General features: G+C 39.2%; 1 protein-coding gene and 2 non-coding genes across 4 annotated transcripts in view; 2 read left to right on the top strand and 1 right to left on the bottom strand.

Annotated features, from left to right (window-relative positions):
* Window positions 1–14,412, bottom strand: part of LOC120346998 (uncharacterized) — a 45,061-nt gene extending 30,649 nt beyond the window's left edge. The window contains exons 1-2 of one of the 2 annotated variants that reach the window (XM_078115987.1): window positions 14,175–14,412; window positions 9,525–9,635 (exon numbers count right to left, since the gene is read on the bottom strand). In XM_078115987.1, coding sequence (XP_077972113.1) covers window positions 9,525–9,635; window positions 14,175–14,366 — 303 coding nt within the window. In that variant the 5' untranslated portion in view covers window positions 14,367–14,412. Of the gene's footprint in view, window positions 1–9,524; window positions 9,636–14,163 lie in introns of both variants that reach the window. The other variant, XM_078115989.1, reaches the window with a different exon arrangement.
* Window positions 3,206–3,278, top strand: Trnar-ccu (transfer RNA arginine (anticodon CCU)). Its single transcript has one exon. It is a non-coding gene; the product is annotated as a tRNA-Arg (tRNA).
* Window positions 5,406–5,478, top strand: Trnar-ccu (transfer RNA arginine (anticodon CCU)). Its single transcript has one exon. It is a non-coding gene; the product is annotated as a tRNA-Arg (tRNA).
* Window positions 14,413–18,178: the final 3,766 nt, after the last annotated feature.

Here is an 18,178-nt window from a genome sequence, read left to right as displayed (position 1 = left end):
GAAGTATGATGATATCATATTACACATTATAGCATATGAGTTATTGATATATACGTTTACCGAATAAGGTAAAAGGACAGTAAACACAAATAACTGGCTAAATAAAACCTATTCACTTCCGAAAACATTGCACGTGATCCAGCGAACGACCTGCAGACCTGACAAGCGCGACGGACGCGAAACACAACAGCATCGAACACAACACAGCAACATGTGTGAACGCTGTTTCCAACGTTCATGAATTGATTTCAACTCATCGTCTCTTTAATTATGAAAAATCGTTTACTAAGCTTTTTAGACGCGACTAAAATTGAATCTGTATTCAAACAATTTAACCCGAAGCACATCGGCATCTTTGAAAATTCATAAATGGCAAAATATTAGCTGAAACACTTTGCCATCGTTTGTAAACACTGCGTCACGTGCAGCCGCCATTTTGTAACGCGATCATGAAAACACCATGCGAGAAAACAGCGGGTCAAGGTTCGCCCCGGGCAAAGGCGTGGCCAATCTATCAATCATGGGAGGATAGGCATTTTATATTTATTCCAGAGGGGGGGGGGGGGAGGAGACAAGACGGGTCAATCATATGGACAACAACGTCTTTAGGCAAGGGAATGCATTGACTTGATATAGGTATTATTTCGTTGGATCAGCACACCGGTTCTGCCAGTTTTTTATCAGTTGCGCTGCTATTCAAAGAGTCAATATAAGAAAATAGCAGAACAGTAGATGCAAATAAGACTGAATTGCCAAAGATGAAACAATTATTTCATCCACGACACCTGGTGCCTAGCCCCAGACATAAATATTTAGCTGTGGGACGCAACAGGACAAGGAACTGTGGTATAATCTTTGAATATGAAATAGACAAAAACTGCAAGATGTGTATCACTATTCTTGACTTTTGGAGCAGTGGGTCCATATTTGTGTTGCGAAACATTTCACAACTTCGATTCAAACTTGTTATTAAGCAACTTGTAATTAAGTTAATTAATTTAATTAATTAATTAAATTAATTTACTTGTAATTAAGCAATAGGTTCCCTAACTGAAGGTAATTTGACATTTTTAGGGGGTAATCCAGATCTTCATTTTCTTAAACATTTCTGGATTTATCATCCTTTTTGTGGGTCTGCAGTGAAAGAACTGAGTGTGCAGTGTTCGCATCTAGTTTAAGATCATTTTTGTGTCCTAATGAAGTCGGCCACGTGGTTAGCAGAGACATTATACCAGAGCTGTCATCTAACGTAGGGCTACTCAACTGGCGGACCGCGGTCCGAATCCGGACCTTTCGACCATAAAATTTGTACTGCGTCTGCTTGTTTATTTTGGTAGCATAAGCATCGTTTTATAGTTTCAGATGATTTTGATACAATGTAAATAAATACACAGCTATACAGCTTGTCGTACTGGTACCAATGTGCGATATTTGTGTTCATGTTTGCGAGCCATTCATTGCTCTTGTATTAAATGTAATATTGCATCTGATGTTTCGTTTATTTTACCCAATGAATAAAATTATCTGTAATGTCCGGACCGCAGTAATTTTGAAGTTTCGTAAACGGACCTTTAGTGAAAATAGTTGATTAGCCCTGACGTATTGCTGTGAAGTATGATTATCCGCGATCACATCCATTAAGACAAAATATTGAAATAAACTTGATGATATGTGACGATGATATGTGATTGTGTCTGCCGTCCACTTTGCCGATGATTTATTGTTTGACATCGCAGAAACACTGCCACCCTACCCATTGAGATAAAATCAGGATGTTGTTCATGTTGTTGTTATTGAATTCAATAAATTTCGCGCTGAAATTTTATTTTATGAAAGGGGTAATTGAGCTTTTGGTAATTCGATTTAGGGGTAACGATATTTGGGAACCACTGCAATAGAGCCTAACAATCAACATTGAAATAATTTATCCGCTATAAATTAACGTGAATGGAATCCCAATAATCCACGCGCATTGTTTCGTTGGTGTCCACCTTTCTATTAAAATCATCTTTGACTTTAACAACTGTTTTGAATATATTTATAGGATCAGTAATTTAGTATTTCACTTATTGAAAATATGCGTTGTATGTACAAAATGAGGTTTAAAAGAAAAAATTGCATTTCAGAGTCAGTGGCGTAGCCAGCCCAAAATTTTGGGGGGGGCCAAATTTGAAAATTTTAGAAATTATATTGGGTTTAAAACACCGTTCTTCAAGCGCAAAACAACAACAGTTGGTCACCAAGCAAACTGATTCAATTACTCAGCTGGATTTTTGTGAATACAAAATCCATTAATAAACAATTTTTTATTTGAAACAACAAATATTAACAACGCAATTTGAATAAGTAAAATACATCGCCCCAATTAAAAGTCCATCCTTCGCTTCCCGCCAACTATGCTCGACATAACTCGATTAATTTTCTCCTCGGTGACCATTTCACGGTGACAGTGAAGCACACACAAATCAGAAAGGCGATTGGACGTCATTGATGAGCGCAGCCATGTCTTTACCCGTTTCATGCATGAGAAAGACCGCTCAGCCTCAACGGTGGTTGCTAGTAGCGTCATAACGATCTGTATTGCGGTGTACACGCTTGACGAGACAAGATGCCACAAAACTGGTGGATTAGGAATGGAATTCTTGAAAATTTTGGGGGGGGCCATGGCCCCTCTGGCCCCCCCCCTGGCTACGCCTATGTTCAGAGTTAAGCGATAAACCAGCATTGGTTATCGAGCAGCGACACCCATGAAAATTCTAACTTTCTAATTAGGTCATACAAGAGTAAAAAGGCAAAATGAAAAATTTAACATCAAATACTAAAGTATAGAGACGAACGTCAAATACTAACATCGCCTTGGCATATGAATACGTTTAATATACTGGATATTCCCGGTGTCACTAGTAAAAAACAAGCCCGAGCGCCGACTGATAGATAACCATATTAACTCAAGCACAGGTAATGTGGGTTATGCAGTGGATCTGAATAAGATTACATTTTATATTGCAAATGAGGTAAGAGTAATAAGACCTAAATAGTCAACGACAGGTTGTTTTTAAACACGTTACGTGGCAATGTGCCAACGGCACTTGTATATATAATTACACACGCCTAATCAATACAACGATATGATTATGATAACACTCCTGTTGATGTCAGTTGTAATAAGGCATATATTCGATCACTTAATCATAGGTAAACCGTGGCCCCGGTGGCCTAATGGATAAGGCATTGGCCTCCTAAGCCAGGGATTGTGGGTTCGAGTCCCATCCGGGGTGTCTTCGCGTTTTTTCTATCATTACTCAAACGGTTGAGAAGAGATCTCAAAAGCAAACCGACACTTCGATGTCTGTTGCTTTACAAAGAAAGTACCGATAGCAATCCTAGTCGAAGAATTCTCACTTCAATGATGGAGAATTATTGTGGCCGTCATCATGAGTCGCCTACTTCAACAAATTTGCTGTTTACGGCTAAGTTCGTCTTCGCGGTGCTTGCCCACGAGACGGTTGGTAAGAACGACGCGATTTATTGTACGCTATTGACCAGGGTTAATGTCAACTCATTCTACATTACGTCAACGCGATTTAGTTTCTCATGTACGTATCTTAAACCTGTCTTAATGCATTTCGAATAAAATGAATAGAGCGAATAACTAACATAATTAGCTCCAACCGCGTTAGCGAGTTATTTCAAAGTGTTCAAATACAATAATCATTACGTTTCTCAACGATAAAAGCATTAGGCACATGCTGATGTATACAGTATATAAAATAAAAGTAATGAAACTAGTGTTCCACGTCATCTGAAAAACTTTCAGTATCCCCTTCAAATTGAAAGCTAAGTTTTTATTAATTTACATGATATATTTTAAAAATAGTTCTTTGGCGCGGCGGTGTGGCTCAACGGGCTAAGCGTTAGGAATACGCTCACCACCGCACCTCTAACTACTCTGCGTGGGTTCGCAGGTTCGAATCCCATGCAGGGATGGTTATGTGCGAGAGGATTGCTGGACTCCTCGCCGTCGTTGGGTGGTTCACGTAACCACTGGTCGGTTACGGCTTCCTCCACCACCAAGTCCATGCTTCCGAAAACAAACAATACAGTAAAACTAATCCCATACCCCACTTGGAATGGTAACCGGACGAGAGGCCGTGGTTCGCCATATGGATAAGCCGTCTTATCGGCTTTCCTCTCCCCCGGGATAAATATGTAAATCCTATCCTATCCCACAAGCATTTATAGAGAGCTATAAGATGGCATTCGAGAAGAAGAAAAAATAGGATAGGTATTTACATATTTATCCCGGGAGAGAGGAAAGCCGTTAAGACGGCTTATCCATATGGCGAACCACAGCCCCTCGTCCGGTTACCATTCCAAGTCGGGTATGGTATTGTTTGTTTTCGGAAGCACGGACTTGGTGGTGGAGGAAACCGTAACCGAGCAGCGGTTACGTGAACCACCCAACGACGGCGAGGAGTCCAGCCATCCTCTCGCACATAACCATCCCTGCATGGGTTTCGAACCTGCGAACCCACGCAGAGTAATTAGAGGTGCGGTGGCGAGCGTATTCCTAACGCTTAGCCCGTTGATGCAAACACCGCCGCGCCAGCTTCAATCGAGCCAACAATGAAGTCAGATTCGTCTGAACAACTCGAATTACAGAAAAAAAAAACCAAGACACCATTGGAAAATCGTCTATAGAAATTTCAGTTCAAATATTATTTGTGTTCGTGTGCAGCAAGACTCTTGAATTGAATAGAATAGCCATTTACACTCTTGCTACAGCATCCTTGCGTAATACGCATACGGATCCACCTGCGCAAAGGCATAGAGAGCTAGGAAAGGTAGTTAGTTTCACGCAACCTCAACTGTTAGAAATTTCAGTGATGCCAATTTTTTTTGGTGCCCTAAGCGCATACTTATTTTGCGTAATGGTTAATCCAACCCTGACTACGCGATTCCACCACGATGCACAGTTTTCGGTACTCCCCGTTGTGTGTGTACCAGGTTAGGCCATATTTTATTCCGATTTTCTTTATTTTAGGTATATTAACGAGTTCGGGGACTGTCTGTGTCGGCCAAGTGAATATACCCCCCTGTCCATAGAGATCAGTCCCTTTACAAAACTTAATGTGAAGTAGGCGAACAAAATTAGTACCTCCCTATTGTACACATACTTCTGAAGCGCCCGGTTTTCTGCTCTAATATTAATGAAAAGGTCGACAAAGTTGGTTGCCGTCATTCGTGAGAACCGTCATTTGATTGGTATACAGTACTATACATTATCGAATTTTACAGTTAATTCAATGTGGCAGCTGATTTCGAAATGATGTTCGTTATTTTGGCTCTGCTATCTACTTCTTTTCAGCCTTGTTTTGACAACAAGTAATACGCTTCGAGCCACGGCCCCGGTGGCCTAATGGATAAGGCATTGGCCTCCTAAGCCAGGGATTGTGGGTTCGAGTCCCATCCGGGGTGTGTTCGGCTACATTTTAGTCTCAAACACCAGAAATACACTCATAAGTGGGACTGAAACCATCGGTGAATACTCCTGATCCTGATTCACATCCATTTACGACAATTTGATTACAGTCTTCCGGTACGGTTGCGTGGTGCCATCAGTTAGGCCGAAATATCGGTGCTCGCGAAGTATGCGAACCAAGATGGCGGACATCGGAACGTAACATGGGTAACAGGTTAGGGTTAGGCGATAAATTTTTTCCAATTTTCCCTATTTTTGGCCTGTTATCAGTTCGAAGACTAGCCAAGAGCCTCCCGTAGTATTTATACCTAAAATTATGGCCTAACCCTAACCTAGTACACATATTACATTCCGATGTCCGCCATCTTGGTTCGCATACTTCGGGAGCCCCGAAATATCTGCCTGATCCAAACACGTGCCAGGTAGGGTTGGGATTTCGGGAACAGTTTTTGATATCCCGGGATTGAGACGTATAATCTCGGGATTCTTCGGAATTAAGTAAAAGATAGAAACAACTTGCATGACAATAAAATCACGTATTTATTCCATATAATATCGACGCAGAAATATTAGAACATCTAGGGCAGTGCTCGTCAACAGGGGTTCCGCAACACATGCAGTGGGGTTCCGTGAGTTTATAGGGTTCTTTAGGGGTTCCGCGTAAAAGAAAAATTGACTGCTGGGCCAGTAAAGTTGCAAAAAATGATTATCTTTTTTTTTTCGGTTTTTGGATGAATTTCTAAGTGCGCAACAGCAAGAAGGACTCCTAGATATCCGTAATGATATTAATGCGGAGGAAACCTTTGAAAAACAAGGAAAGGAATATTTTTGGATTTCTCTTCACAAAGAGGGTACAGCAATTGCAAAAGAAGCATTAAAACTTTAATTTCCCAATACCTATTTGTGTAAATCAGCATTTTCTGCTTTAACAACTATTAAAAAACAAAAAAGAAGTTTAGAGTGTAGACATGAGTATGAGAATTGCATAGAGCGCCGTGGAGCCAGAAGATTGCAACTGAAATGCTAGAACAACCTAGTCATTGAATTTCGCGCTTGTTATCTTCTTTCTGTTTCGTTGTTGAAGTAGAAATATTTGAAGTACAAATATTACGTGTTACGAGTATTTCGTGTTTTATTTTTGTTATTTGGGGTTTCATGAAAAACAAAAAATGATATCAAGGGTTCCGCAATAGCAAAAAGGTTGAAGAGCACTGATCTAGGGCAGTGGTTCCCAACCATTTTTTTATATCGCAGTACACTATTTAGCTCTTTTAATATTCGCGGCACGCCAATCACAAAACACGAACATTTTCCACCCATTAAGAGTGCGATAGTCGAACGCGAACATATGGTTAATATTTACCGAAATTAGAGCTGTTTTTTTACATTGTAAACGAGAGCGTCTTCGGATCACCTCACATTATTGTAAAAGTTGCGGCGGCCGCAAGGGTAATACGTGGTGTTCAAACGCACCGCTGATCACGCGCTTCAGTTTTGCTCGCCCTTTTCTACGTTACGCCCTTATTATTATCGCTTATATTCTCAGTTTTCACAACCTAATTCATTTTTGTTACAATTCAATATGTTTCTCCCATTGCCAAAATCATTCAATAGTGTTATTGTCGATAGTTGCGAGAGAAATGAAAGTGGCAAACAAACTGTATTTCATTACAACAATTAATTATTATCGCTAAAAACACTAAATCGGTTTAAAGTATTTATAAACAATTTTCACAGCTGGACGTATCTTTTCACGTTAAGAATTTCGTGCAAGGCCCGAGCATAATTTGATGGCAAAGATCATAGCATTTACTATGTCGTAACGCTTATTCGACTTTTCAGAACGCAGAAACTATTTGAAAACGATAACCGTTTTGTATTCGAGATATAAAATAATCGTCAATTCCACCACGATTTTGTAAAGTAGGGCAATTTACTAAATTTATGAAAGTTTTATTAAGTTTCATTGCATTGCATTGATGTTAGGACTACAACGCGTATCGTCATATTACTGGCGTGATTACAGATCGCAAAGGTGGTAAAAATAGTATATTTTCATCGAATCGAATAGTTTTGAAGAATTGTCGAATATCGGGTTGAATTCGGGATTTTATTCCGATTTTTAACTTTTGAGTTGGGTTTGATCTTTCTTGTCACTGTTTGTAAATTAACTCTCATAATTTTAGCTAAAAATATTATCATTCCTGACCCTCGAATGCGGATATTTATGAAGACGATAGTTCACCTTCTTGATTTTACTTTTTAAAAATATGACTGTTTTATTTTTGTATCAAATAGTGAATAAAAATCCTGCAAAGTCATTGTCTGAATCCTGAATGCTATTTTGGGTTCACATTATGATTAAATAAGACGGCAATAATGACAATTCTACTACTCAAATGATAATTCCTTGATACAATTTGAGAAAAACTTCGCACAATAATTCCACTTCCACTCAAACTGTGAGCGTGGATGGCTTTTTTTCAAAATAAGTATTGAATAAAATGGTGTAACCTACCATTTGTGAGAATATCTATATGTAGATAACAAAGCCTCAAAATCTCGGGATTTTCGGGAAATAATTGCGCGATCGGGATTGAGAAAAACAGTCCAAATCCCGGGATTTCGGGATCGGGGTTTCCCGGGGTCCCAATCCTAGTGCCAGGCGTCTTCAGCCTAACTCAGAACGTATCATTAATTCTTTCCGCCGTTACCTCGTTTCAAGTTAATTTTTCTTGTGAAGGGTTCCGGTAAAAGTTCACGCTCATTAACTCAGAAGTGAAGGAGACTCATATTTTAACAAAGCTGTAGGAATACGCTCGCTATTGACCTCTGATTACACTGCATGGGTTCGCATCCCACGCGGGGATGGTTATGTGCTCAAAATTACTTTATTTGTTGACTCGGGTGTGTTTGCTGATTTGTATTCAAAAAATATTCGAATTGTGGCAACAAGGCGGTAATTGAAATATCGCCTTGTCCATCAGAACTTATAAATAATGTCGTATTCGAACGTTTTCGAAGTTGTTTGTCGGTTTGGGATGAAACGGATTCCTTATGTGGTCACAATGGGCCAGCGCTAGGTGTAAATCAACAGAAACTTGATTACATATTGTATAACTTCGCGGCACGCAAAGTAATTACTTTAATCTTCATTTTGTACTCAGTTAACGTAATAAGATTTTGTGGCAAATTTATTTTTTATATCACAAAACCTTCCGTTATTATTCCTATCACTACCCAGACTGGGTGTCGCCCGACATGTGCAATAGTTGCATATTACACAATAGTTAAGGACGGCCCTGGTAGCATATATACTCCCATCACAACGCACATACGCAATATACTTATTTCAACTACGCAATTCAAGTCTTGCTGCACACTAACACAAATGTACTTCTGTAAGGTTTCGTCTGAACAAAACCAGACTTCCTCAAACTAACATTCTACAGCTATGGACCTTTCCCCGACCTTTGACTCCCGAAAATTTTTTCCTATACTTTACCATTGCAAAATTTTTGGGGCCATTTTAAGAGTGCTTTTGCGAGTTGGCGCCTGTAAAATGGGGTATGTGTTTCAAACCATCATTATGATTCATCGCATACAACAATCTGTTTTTTAAAAGTACCGGTAAATAATTTTAGCCCAGTCTATCACAGCTATTTCTACACTAATTATTTATTACTGCAATTAAATTGAAACTCCTAAGAAGACAGACTGATCATTGAATTATCTGATTTATATTTACGTTTCCGAAACGCAACTGAAAACTAACGAATTGAGCGGATGCGAAAAAGGAGCATTGTTAAGTCACTTTTCCATCTTGGTGATTGGCCAATGTCACGAAGTAAATAAGGAAGTCGTTGCTGTGGAAAGGTCCACTGAATTGCATAGTATGGTATTTCTATTCCTGCTACAGCATCCTTGCATTATACGCATAAGGATTCACTAGCACCAGGGCATTGAAAAGGGATTAGGAGTTAGTCTGGCGTAACCTCTACGGATGCTTATTTAAAATCACGAAAACAGCTAGAAATCATACCACATTCGGATGCGGGTCTTCAGCTAATCTAGTCATTATCGTCCACTCTGTGTTCGCCCTGAACTTGCGCTTCGACGAAACAAACGACGTGTCAAGGATCTTGATCGCCACCTGAAAAAACAAACATATGCTGATACAATTTAAACTAGAGCTTTTACCTTACACAAAACAGAGTACTGTCCTGTTATTGCTTTATCGATATGTTTTTCTTTATATGTTTTTTTGCCTAAACCGTAGTATGCATAATGCTTTACACGTGTGCATTTACATAATAATGGTTTGTGATGAAGAACTAAAACAGTGGTTCCCAAATGGGGGCCCTCGCCCATTATGGGATTTGGAATCTGCCGCTCATAAGAACATTCTAAATACCACTTGAATGATAAACAGGGGGGGGGGGGGGTTAGTGCTGAAATCCTCCGGAGGGGTGCCGCGGTTATAAAAGGTTGGGAACGACTGGTCCAAACCGTAGTTATAATAATGCTTTACACGAGTCCATTTACATAGGAATGTTTTGTGATGAAAAACTAAAATTTATTCGTGATTTTAAAAAATTGTGACACGTGAAAAGTAATGATTTAGCAAACACAATCAGTGTGATGTTTAAACTGCAACATAAAAGTACTTTACGAGACACTGATTTTCAACCAGGGTTCCACGGAACCCTAGAGCAGAGGTCGGCAATCTACGGCCCGTGGGTCATATTCGGACCGCCGAGTAAAATAATCCGGCCCGCGATGCTTCACTGAAATTTTGCAACAAAACTGCGACTGCGATTTTAACCATAATTCACAATGTCCTTTGTAAATTTGTAAATTTTTTGCTTAGTAAGACGAATTGAGTCGACGACTAAAATTTCAACTTTTGATCTGTGTAAAAAATGTGGTTTATCAGAAAATATGTGCGGCCTGCCAGGACTTGCAACCCTTAATTATGGCACACAGGCGACAAAAGATGTCCGACCGCTGCCCTAGAGTTTCGCCAGTATCACATGGTCTCAATCTCGCGTCATGGCACAAATTATTAGTGAGACAACACAACGAGATATAATCTATTATTGTATTTCATATAAGATGGCGCACATAACACTGACTCATATTCAATGAACACGGTGTTGATTTACGACAATCCCTTATCACAAACGTCATGCCAGATAATAAATTCATTTATCTCGTAATTTGTGGGAGGACGATGATGCTGCTTCGTGAGTTCATTACCTCGAAAAGTGGTTTATCGCTGTTTGAACTAGCATGCGCTAAATATTGCGCCTCAAACACGCAATCGATGAGGATGCTACTATCGTTTAATGCTTACTAAATCAAGTCAAAATCAGATTTCAGATCTATCTTTCCGCCGCGAGTTTTTGTATGATGTTCGTATGAAGAATGGAAGGAATATTCAAATCTTTCCGCCACGAGTTTTTGTATGATGTTCGTATGAAGAGTGAAAGTATTTTGTAGCAATATTAATATTTTTTATTATCGGATGATTGACGTATATGGTTCAAAAGGAGATTCCGATTTAGAAGAAGATAGTAATGAGGTTTTGAGGACAATGCACATTTTTGATTGGGTGGCAAGAGTACTAAATGACGAGTGGAGTATGACTACAGAGTACAGACTAACACATAATATCTGTAGGCAGGGATTCCATAACGTTCTTATTTCTAAGGTCTGTCCTTATTTTTGGCTTGCGTGTCCTTATTTTGTCTTATTAGGACCTCATAATAGAAGCTTTGTGTTGTTTGTCTTATCGCCAAAGCTTTATTGGGGCATCATAAAAGCAACACAATCTTATTTGAAACACAAAGAAGCAAGGCACAGATAGGCATAGGCCGCATAAAGCATTGTTAGTGTGGCGATCCTTAGGTTTTGTCGTGGTTAGGCTTGCACGTAATTGACAAAAATCAATTCCGTAATTACGGCCAAATCGATTACGTAATGACCCCGTAATTGCGATATTTTTTTCACACATTTAAACCTATCATAACAACCAATTTAATCCACTTCTATTCCGAATAGGACATCGAAGTTTGGTTTTCATATTCCCGGCAGTACTACGCGCCGGCGACAGATGTTAAAGACAAATATCAAGGAGTGAATTCAAAATAATTTTATTCTGATTTTTATCTTTTGTATTAGCTTTGATTTTTTTATCCACTTCATCACCAAATTTTATGCGATCAATTTTATCATTACCAACACTGGTAATATATTTAAGAAACGATAGTTCACTTTTTTAAAATCGTATTAACGTATTAATACGACTTTCGTATTAAATAAAAATTCCGGGTTGCTAATTTATTAATCAACTACAAGCGTATTCTCTTGTTTGATTATACTTTCGCTTGCCTCGCGACGAAGACTTGTTATTTCACCGTTTTTTACAATATCCGACTTTACTACTTACTTTGCATTTTATAATAATTATTGATGCCGACTTATTGACGATATTCCGAATTCCATGCTTCATTTTACATTAAATCATTTCGCGGCCTAAAAGTTATAACATTATTTGCGATAAATTTAGATCAAATATTAATTATTTGCGCATTATTTAAACTACCGTACTTATATGACATGCCTTCTCCGAAAATACAAAGTTATATCGCAAAACAATGCATTTTGTGACATTTATTTTGCACTCATGAAAATATTAATTTATTTTTCTAACTCAAGTCGACAATCCTATTTGCCAAAATTGACACAAGTTTGGTCGAGTGCCGGTGGTATTCGAGTCGACGATAAATCAAAATAAGTTGCCGCATTTGGTAAAGACAGGTAATCATATTTGGACGACATACTGCGAGGCATTGTGAAAAACATATTGAGCAATGCCAAGTCCGGACAGATATATAACGTAAAATCGGTAACAGAACATCAAGATTTTGTAATAGAAAATGGATCTCGCGCAGAATAAACACGGGAAATCCTGTCGTATTGTTGTTTCTCTGCCGTCTCAATCGCTTTACCGATGCCGAAAAGACTGAGTTGCGTTGGTTCATTACGCAATTTCTCTTCCGTCTTTATATTGCTGCTTGATAAGCGCGACATTAATTATCACGGCATTTACAAATAGACCATGTTTTATAAGCTGATCTCTTACATTCTTTAGTCATTTCACCCGAAGAAGTTGAAACCAAGTGTGTTGACGTCCATCGGTCTCAACACAATTCTATTCCTTATCTACGGTTAATATGTACATTGGCCATCCTAGATAAGTTGATAATAGGTTAGTAAATGACGCGTTATCCCTTCCCCATCTGCCTAACAAGAGAGAGAGAAACGGCTGCGAATACCGGAACTCTAACTTCTTTTACTTAAACTTTAATTTTTTACAATCGACGGAATTGACTGCTCTGAAGAGAGCTCGTTTCAATCGCGAAAGCGCTCGACCAATATTTACGACTTTACGTAATTCGTAACTTCGCTTCCGTAACTCGAAATAATTCCGTAATTCCGTAAATCCGTAAATTACGTGCAAGCCTAGTCGTGGTGGTGGTTATTTTAGCCTAAATTCAAAAATGAGCAAATGTAAGAACGTTTTTCGTGTACGGGAAAGAATTCAAAGTTAAACGAAACTTGAAGGGTAAGTGATTCGCAAACTGTGACGTCTGTAATAGTGACATTAACCTGGAAAGCCATTTATTTCTGCTCACAATGCAAAAAATTTTCCAGTCGTCCTTATTTTGGGTTTCAGATCGATGGAATCCCTGGCTGTAGGTTTAGTGCACCCTGTGGTGGACATTCGGTTTGAAATAGAGATGTCGAATCTGCGATTCCAACACAGTTCAACCTTATTCCAACCCTCTAACAACCACTAGGACAGTATGCTCCCCAGCTTTTTATTTCAGGGGGGTATTGGTGTTTCCAGAATTAGGGTTAGGAATATTTTGCCAGTAGGAATATAATTATTGGTAACTCATAGAAATATGGGACCTCTTGAAGTATGCGCACCAAGATGGCGCACAACCTGAACTCAAGTTGTGTACCAGGTTAGGGTTCAGGTTATGCGACATCTTTGTGCGCATACTACACGAGTACCGAAATATGTTATATATTAAAATGATTATTTTCCCTGTTGTACACGCCACTTTTTGGATATTCAAATACAATTGAATTTAAGTTAGGAATGAAAGTGTGGTGTCTCACCTTAAATGTAGGGAGTGTTTGTAATTTCAGGATGGCACCTATATGGGGTAGAGAAATAACAGCACTAGGATATCGCGCCTATATAATAAGTTATTATGCGCATTTCACTCCGAATAAGCTGCCACTTCTTCATGTTTTGCAAGGACCGAAATCTTTACGGTCCGGCATTGTCTATCGAGGGTTATGGTGGTGGGCATGGAGTCACAATCCAAGTACTTTTGTCTGCGATGCCGACACAATTTAATGTAGCGCTCTAACTACCAATTGCTTATTGCCGCAATCATACAGGCGTAGCCAATTTTCAACATTTTAATGCAATTTAGAGGTGTTTGCAGTGAAACAAACAAACTTTTCCAACACCAATTTACTCCATTGTTGCACGGTTTACTGAAAACTCGAGGTTTTTTGGCTCGCTATCAATCATATTTCCGCCAAAATAACTAACCGAGATAGATGTAAATGCGGTTGTATACCAGGCTTTTACTTACGCCATCCTTACATGGTTAGTCTGTAATCTTTTTAGAACTTCTTTCATGTTCGGATTTCGTTTATGAGCTTCTGATTTCACTTCTGCAAGATGTACAGCAGCATAAGATCCTTCGCCGCATTTGTCGAGAAGATTATATCCATTTTTGAGACAAACATCTTTGTATTTTGATTCTAAATTAATTTCCAATTCTGAGTTATCCATCACTTAATTACTGAAATACCTCACAAGACATTCCTCACTGGAAAGTCTGACCCTTTGGTCTGACCTAACCTATGTCTGTGCAGAGAAATGATTAGTATTATTTCAAATGAGTGTGTGATACGGGTATTGGATGGTTCCTGGATACCATTGTAATAGGTTGTGCATTTCACGCATTTGTCCTTTTAGTCTTTGGTTTGTTTTTATATCCCATAAAAATAGTAAATACACATTAGACTTTATATAGAATAGATAGTACATAATAGTACGTTCATTTTTTGTAATGGTGAACAGGTGCTCAAAGCCTGCGGACGGAGGCCGTGAGCCATAAAAAGGGAAACACTGATCTAATTAAGCTATAAGTAGTTTCAGTATTTGTGCTCCACACCCTTAGGGTTACCATATTTTTGTGACTTCGAAGTGGGACGCCTCTAAAGACAACGACCCCTTAGCTGTGATTTTGTAAGTTTACATTTTCCGATTTTACTACATAGGCCTATATTTAAAAGCTATCCCGGCTGTCTTCATCAACCAAATTGTCATCGAAAATTCATGCGCATATTCTCTGTCCAAATAACGGGTTCAGTTCGAAAAATAGAAAGGAATTGACCTTAAAGATACCGGTACAAATAATTCAAATTTGGACTAATTAGTTTTGGTTTTACATGCGATACGTTTTCTAACAATGTTAGATGCGGGAAACAACGAAACAAACGCATTCACCTTCAGTAAATAGGCTAGCGCTACGCTACACAGAAATAACGAGAACTTGTTCGTTGTATTATGCTGGATGGCTGAACGCCAAAGCGGGACTTTTGGCTGACTTGTCGGACGGCGGGACAAGACGCTAAAAAGCGGGACTGTCCCGCGTAAAGCGGGACGTATGGTAAGCCTACACACCCTCGCCTACTAACAATTGACATAGTCGTTTTGATTCTTACTACGATTGTTGCATACTGATCCTCTGACGTGTAGGCAAAAAAGGGAAGTAGTGAGGTATACACTAATACAATCAACCATTCTGCATTTATCGATTATATTTGGAGCAGTAAAATATCAGTCTCAAAATTTGAATTTTATCATATAGAGCGGGGCTAATCAAACGTTCGGTGTTTGGGAGTCTATAAACAGCTCGACTATTATTTACGGAGCCATGCAATAAGTATAGTAAGTATAGTAAGAAAAATTAAACAGAATTAAAATACTAAACCTTTTTAATAGGACTAATGCAAACTAGAAATCAATCTAATTTCTCAGATAAATTATATTAACGCTGTAAATTTGACACAAACATATTAGTAAAGTAGTGCCGAAATGTGGCAACTAGGCGGTAATTAAAATATGGCATTATCTATACATAGATATTGTCATATTTAAATTACCGTCTCTATGCAATATTCGGAGCGAACGTTGCCAAATTTTATCAATGCCCTCATAGCTTCTTTGGACAGGCATAAAATTAGCCAAGTCGGTATTTTGATAAGTATACGAGTATCTCACCTCTAGGTTTCTTTCATGGATCCCTCGTGCTTCGTATGGAGCACTTAGAAAACCTATCATTTATCGACTTGCGAAGTGAAGAAAAAATATTATATTACTACCCATATAGGAAGGGTTAGGGGCGCGTGTATGCAGGTGTAGTATTTTATATACTGCATACTATCCTTATTCTATATTGAGAATGAATTTTAAATTTTTTTAAAATTGGTGGCAATAATAGCGATATTTGCAGCAATCGTATTTTCCATGGCTCGGCGGTGTGGCGCATCGTGCTAAGCGTAAGGAATACGCTCGCCACCGCATCTCTGGTAACCCTTCGTGGGATCGCAGGTTCGAATCCCATGCGGGGATGATCATGTGCGAGAGGATTGCTGGACTCCTTGCCGCCGTAGGGTGGTTCACGTAACCGTTGGTCGGTCACGGCTTCCTCCACCATCAAGTCCATGCTTCCGAAAACAAATACCTGGCTAACTAATCCCATACCTGACCTGGTAACCGGGCGAGAGGCCGTGGTTCGCCATATGATTAAGCCGTCTTATCGGCTTTTCTCTCCCCCGGGATAAACATGTAAATCCTATCCTATCCATGTATACCCCGGGCTTGGTGGAAGACAATGCAACGGCAAGTCGCGGCATCGTCCGATAACCATATAAGTTGATAAAATGCGATAAGGCGTCTGAATCACCTGCCAAACTACGGTTTTCCTACTCCAAGTCAGGTAGAAGAATGTCTGATGAATCAATCGTCTCAAATCCATTGTGGGAAATATCAAAAACTAACCATCGGTTACGCGAACCGCCCTGCTTCCATGAGGTGTCCAAAATCTTTCGCACATATCCAGTGGCGTATCTACGTATAATGAAGCCGTGGCAAAATTTGAAAATGCGTCCCTTTGATCGTTGACTGACAATTTTAACGACAGTTGTTAAATTGAGATACTTGTACGTTCCTTTTTAAGTAGCGATACGAGTTTCAATTATTTCCAATTTTTAATTATTTTTTTGAAACATTTACGAATAAAATATTTCGTCGTTTTTGCGCCCCTTTCCATACGACGCCCACGATACGAGCCGTGGCTGCCATACCCTAGATACGCCACTGCGCATATTCCACGGAATTTAAACCTGTGATCCCCTCGCAGAGCCTCCAAATGTGCGATCGTAAGCGTGTTACTTATCACCACTCAGCGCGATGCGGCGACTGCAGAGATGTGATTAGCCTATCTTGTAGGATTTCCTCTCTGAAATAAATACGAAATAACCTATCCACGTTTTTTGATGATATCGGAAAGCCGAACTCTGGTTTTGTTTCCAACGTGGGTTGTCAAGCCAGGCCATTCCTTGTGATATCACAATACGTTCACCTTGTGTGCTAAGTGAAGCATGGCATCTGTTTAAAAATCCATTTGGCGGTAATATTCATCGCATAACTAGTTCTATCGGGACGATTTTATGTTCTTTTACAGTTGCGCACATATTTAGTTTTGATCTGGTTTGAACGCTTAACAGGCAAGTAAAATATACAGTCAAGTCTGGTATTAACTTAGCCGTTCATAAAGAATGAATGTTGCGCTCTATTATCAGTCTGGTCGATATGTTTACAAACAGGACTCGCCCGCGACAGCTGCGAATGTTTTGGTGTGAGTTGCGCCGATGTTGACAGCGAAGCGAATTTATCTTGTGAGAGTTTATCGGTGTTGTGGTTCGTTCAGTTCTTACAATAGTATTTATGACAGGGAAAAGGACGACAACACTGAATACCGGAATGAGGCGATGTTTCTAGCTTCTATTTCAAGGATTCGTTAGTGACAAGTTATTGCTAAATGGCACTGTGGTTCGCAAAATAAGATTGTGACAAAATATCCATCACTTGGCTATAATACGCGGCTTTTTATTTACCTCAACGGCGAGGGGAAAGACACCAATACAGCTTAATTGTCCGTTTATCAAGTTTGGTCTAGAAGTCAATAACCATTTTATCATAGAATTTTTGTTTTTATGCCGGAGATGAGGAATGCTGATAAGGCGACTTAATCGTATGACGTACCACGGCCATTTGTCCGTTCATCAAGTCGAGTTTATATTTTTTTTATCAAGTTTGTTATATAAATACAGGAATAGCCGATCAAGGACTTTGCGGTAAAATGTAAAAGCGAACGTTACGTGACCAATGTAAATTCCCGCGCATATCCACACACATACTTGCAAATATTTACTCCAAATACTCGGGACATCTGATAAGCCGAAGGCGGTGTTTACAAACTGACGTACATTCATGTCTAAAATTTGATGCGGCGCGCGCCAGATTTAAATATC

This window comes from Styela clava, chromosome 1 (genome assembly GCF_964204865.1).
Source record: "Styela clava chromosome 1, kaStyClav1.hap1.2, whole genome shotgun sequence".
Lineage (NCBI taxonomy): Eukaryota > Metazoa > Chordata > Ascidiacea > Stolidobranchia > Styelidae > Styela > Styela clava.
Note: the sequence above shows the minus strand (reverse complement) of the source record. Positions and strands in the feature narration are given on the sequence as shown.